Source organism: Pygoscelis adeliae, unplaced genomic scaffold (assembly GCF_000699105.1).
Source record: "Pygoscelis adeliae isolate BGI_AS28 unplaced genomic scaffold, ASM69910v1 Scaffold304, whole genome shotgun sequence".
NCBI classification, from domain to species: Eukaryota; Metazoa; Chordata; class Aves; order Sphenisciformes; family Spheniscidae; genus Pygoscelis; species Pygoscelis adeliae.
The window spans coordinates 1,126,231-1,131,408 of NW_008824558.1; the positions used below are offsets into that span (position 1 = coordinate 1,126,231).

Here is a 5,178-nt window from a genome sequence, read left to right on the forward strand (position 1 = left end):
TGATTCTGTGAAACTGAAGGCATTTGTCAAAGACTGCGACTTGCTGCAAGACAAAAATGCAACATGTTTTATATGGTCATATTGTCTACCAGCTTCCATCCACATATAACTTGTATAAATGATGAGAAAAAGGAAGAATGTCCATTTGCATGTAGACAGTTTGCATGTGAACAAAATGGACATTCAACCCAAGCAATATAGTTAGATGTAGCGTACAGAGCTGCTGCAATACAGCACATGCCTTCTGTACTGCCATTTGAGAAGTAGGATAATCTTTTTCTTTAGAGAGCCCACTGCTTTTTTTACAGATCTGAAACATTGTATTCCAGTAAATTGGATGATATAAATTAGAACGTGAGGAAAAAGTGGGCCTGCCTGCTAAACCCAAATCACCACCCAGCACAGGATGATTAATAATTGTGTTTGGTAAGGCTGCAAACAGTTATGCACAAAGAAAAATTAGGTATTATCGGCAAGAGTTTGAAGAATGAATCCTAAGGATGTAATGCTCTCTCTTTCTCTCTCTCTCTCACATTTGATCCTTAATGGAGACTTAATGACACTTTATATCTTTTAAAAAAATCCCCAAATCAGATACAATTTTTCTTATCGAGAAGCAGTCTAGCAATGCTATTCTGTTTTTAGTGCTATCACGTAACTACGGTATAAGTCTCTGTAAGCGTGAATAAAATAACATATAAGAAGGAAAATGTCTGAAGTTTAAAACTTTAACTCATGACTTGTCAAATAAAATAATATTTAAAAAGTAGGCTTGAATTTAAATAGAAAACATTAATGAGTTGTAATGTTTTTACAAAGATATCCATGCATTAGTAAAACTAGTTAACCGATTTCATTTTTATCTCACTACAATAACAGGACTTCAGTTTTGGCTATAGTAAAACTGAAACACTTTTCTTATTCGGATTGTCTTATACTCTTCATGGTTTGCAACTTCTCTGCTTCTAAACTAGTAATGTACAGCAAACAGTGCTACAGGCGTTTTAGGTGTTTCATAAATTATAGTTGTGTTAATGAGAATAGACTGATAAATGTTTGTTTGTACTCACTGAAAGAGGGAGGGTGGGAAGCAGCACTTGACTTGATTAGTAACACAATAAGTAGCCTAATTAAATATTTATTCATAGATTAATAACATGTACATACAGGTTAGGCAACAGCATGTGGGTGAATACAAAGCATACACATGCAAATAGATAGAGTTAATCCTACAGGCAGGAGATCTGAGTCTTGGTGTGGACCTAAAACTGCTTCTTGAAAGTCAGAAGAACTACTCTTATTACAGCTTGCATCTTAAAAACTTTCCTTTCTCCTGTTTTATTTTATTTTAAATAGAGACTATTCTCTTCCATTTGAAGAAGAGAAAAATGAATCTAGATTTGAACAAGGAACTAAAGGAAAGGGAGAAAGCTGGGAAACAGTATGTGGTACAGTTCTTCTGTACCTGTTCTTAACTGTTTTTCTTAAATGTCAGAAGTTCACAAGTTAAGTTCTAGACTATGAACTAGTTTCCATCTTGCTTAAGAAAATCAACCTCCCTATTCTCTACGTATACTTAAATAATGCATGAATTAATTTGAGTTTTATGATTATAAAACAGAATAAAGAAATACGCTGTCCTAGGAAGGCAAGGAAAATACTGTCACCTTTGCGTATTGTCACCTAACGCATCTCTTCCACTGAACTGTGCTCGGGTGAGGACCCAGAATTAGTTCACGCTAGTATTAGCATATGAGTGGGTGGAAAAAGGGGAGCTGTGTTACTTGGATAAAACAAAGACTGCACGCCAGTCTTTGTATTTACCAAAACAAGTAGAATGTGCCTGTGACTCTGCCGGCAATAGCGTGTCAGGATCGCTATGTTGAAAAACAGCAAATCATTGCTAATACCTTCCCCGTGTTTTCTGTTCACCGGGTTTAAGCTGCGAGAGGGGATATAGGTACAGATCCTTTTCATATTCTTGACTGTAGCGCGCGGCTGGCTAGATATAGCAACAATAGGATGCCGTGCATCAAGGAATCTTCCAGTAGTGAGATAACTACAGGCAGTTTTCTGTGCGAGTCCTGCAGTCTCCTCTGGAAGGGGCCTGTGTGGATTGCTCGTGCTGTACAGTCAGTAGCATTGTATAACCATGAACGAAGTGCGACCGTAAGGAAACACCGTTTGGCAGCCACTGTCTAGCATGTTCATTTGGATTGTTTCTGAGATAGGCCTTTTGAAACTGGAATCTGTTGTCTGAGTGACTGCAAGGTTAAAAGTTTAAATAGATAAGACTTCCTCTTTTCTGTGCAGGCTTACAGCACACCCAGATCATGAGTCAGTGACATGAAAATGAGAAAACAAATACGAGAAAGATGATGATTTTTCAGACCTAGTTGGGGCAGAAATTGCACAACTAATACATGAAATTTTGTGTAGTGCTTAGGATATAACCAATGACGCTGTCTTAGTAATCATAAACAGAGAATAAGCTTTTTGAAATGGTTTAACCTCATTTTAGACTTGGGAACATACGTACATTTTTTTCTGAATATTAGACCAACCGCCAAATTACAGTTAAGACGACAAAATCTGTGTTAGGAGGAGAAAAGGAAACGGATAAAGCAAATCTTACTTAAGTTGTGGATGAGACTGAGGCTTCTGTTGTGGAGCAGGCTGCGGAGCTGGCTGTGGAGCTGGCTGTTGAGCAGGCTGTGGCTGTGGCTGTGGCTGCGGCTGCGGCTCTGCTTCCTTTGATAATCTGGTGCTGGAAGGACCTTGAGCCTGGGGACGTGGTTGCTGAGTTGTAGGTCCAGGCGGACGCTGTGGCTGAGAAGTTGAGGGCTTTGCTGACTGCCCAGGGGGGTACATGCGCTGTGGCTGCAATGGCTCCTGGCTTTGTGATTGCATTCCTTGGGGTTGCACTGGGCCCCCTAGGTTCAGTACAAGAAAAACTTCATAATGTTATAGTATCAAAGAATTCTTATTAGATTTCATATCCAACACTTTAAAATAATCCTTGAATGTGATTAATTCTACTTTTGAGGCAAAATTCTATTAATATGGACTGCAGTTTCTTGTAGTCAATACTACTAATCAGTTGGTACATTAGTAACTTGCTTGGAGCCCCTGTGATTCATCCTTAAAATCGCTAAGAAGTACGAAATTTATCCCAGCAGTAGCGGAACTGACTTCAAATCAAATCAATGGAGTTACACCCAGTATAATTTTGGCCCAGCCCAAGGAGAGGCTGCGAGATAATAGAACATACCAGTAATATCTCTCTCAGCAATACAGCTACTATTTTCTGTGTAGTTATTGCTGTTTTGTTCCTCCAAAGTTTTAAAATTATTTCTGTAATATTCCTCTTAGAGTCACTCTTATAGCAGCAAAACAACTTTATACTGAAATTTTCTGGCTAATTTAGAGTCTTTTGATAACTTATTTAACCCCTTCGTGAAATATGTCAAGAGCATTACAAAAAACACGAGAAAGTCATTACTAATTCTTTACCAAGGAGATCTTTCCACTGAGAAGGAAGTACACTGGCAAAATACCGTATCAAGCGTGAAACTACAATGTGCAGTAGAGACTTAAGTTGCGAAATCCATGGCTGCAAGATGCTACATCATCATACAGCTTTTTTTCTTTCTGCTTTCTGACTGAAATAGTGCTGTGTCAGGTATCAGTGAGCATGCTGCTTTTATCTCGTATCAGATGTCTGAATGTGGTTTTCTGGGCTGACAGTTGTTATAACTGAATCTTTATTCTTGCATGTGACAAGGCACGCAGGACATCTGAGTTAAAGGGACGAAAGGACAGGGTGAAATTCTGAGCCATTGGTTTGCATAATGTTTCGGTCAGGGTAAGAGCTTTGCTGAACAGTAAATATTCTAGAAGACAACTGACCTAGATGTTCTGAACATTTGGGAATTTTTAGTCTTACACAGATATTTAGTGCAAGTCAAAGACCTAATCTATTCAGGTCTCTAGAAGAAAACCTTCGTATCTGGAAGTACTGTTGCAATACAGGATTTTTTTTTTTTAAATTGCTATTATAGTTAGCTTTCCACTTACTATATGAGATTCCAGTGTATGTGTCTGAGAACAGCATGTACTAACGCTTCAGTAAGTTTTAATACAGTTGTAGCAGCGTGTTGTGGTGTAGAAAGATAAATAGCACGTACTGTATGTTAAGGAATGTGCCTTCATTGTTTATTAATTTGAACCACTTTTGTAGGAAATATTTGAAGGTGATAACATGGTCTTGCAACATCTTAATCAGGATCGTTTTCTTATTAGTCTCCTTTCACTCAATATTGAAAAACAGAAAGGTTTCTTTCCCCCACTTGTACATACAGGCTTGAATGCCAGAAACTTTACACTGAAGACAGATATAACTTTCTTTTATTGCACATTAAGCTGTACAAGATATTTCACATAAAAGATATACTGCTGTCACACTTCCAGCATTTGCTCACTTTCTTGCAGCTGGGTTGTACAAAAGGCAACAATCATGAAAGAAACTTTTACCAAAAATAACTCAACAAAACTGAACATTAAGCCTACGCTGTAAAACATCTGTTCCCTGTTACCCACAATATTGCACCTAAGCATGCTTACATGCAGAGAGACATTTTGGCTTGCTTCTTGTCTGTGGTATGTAGTAATAGTGTGCGCCCTTGTAAATCCTTTACAGTCAACAAGCTGAAATCCTATCTGAAACACCCATCTCTTCTTCGCACACACAACTCACAAATGTCGTGTGAAAAGCACTTGTGAATACTTGTACTACTACATGCAAAAAAATACCAACTGCTTTAAATAAAATCAATCATCAGATTCATTTCTTCACCCCAGGGCAGTATGGTTTATTCACTTCTATGGTGTCTGGAGGTAAGGATTTGTGAACCTGATTCTAAGTGGAATTTTCTTAATATAGAACAAAATAGCCAATGCCATCATTGGAATGATCACTGACCCAGACAAATGCTGATCACTAAAGCAAAATATTCATGTAATTTACTGATAGGTAGTAAACAGTAGCACTTACCACAAACATTTAAATAGCTAATAATGCATACCTTAATTCTCATCCTACCAGCCAGCTCGTACAAATAAATGAAACACTAAGAATGATGATTCTCACTGATAATTTTTTTCCAGTGTTTGTAGGGA

General features: G+C 37.8%; 1 protein-coding gene across 1 annotated transcript in view; it reads right to left on the reverse strand.

The window, feature by feature from the left end:
• SYN2 (synapsin II) overlaps positions 1-5,178 on the reverse strand; it is a 122,296-nt gene that overhangs the window by 83 nt on the left and 117,035 nt on the right. The window contains 2 exon segments of the mRNA XM_009322014.1: positions 3-43; positions 2,636-2,933. Coding sequence (XP_009320289.1) covers positions 3-43; positions 2,636-2,933 — 339 coding nt within the window.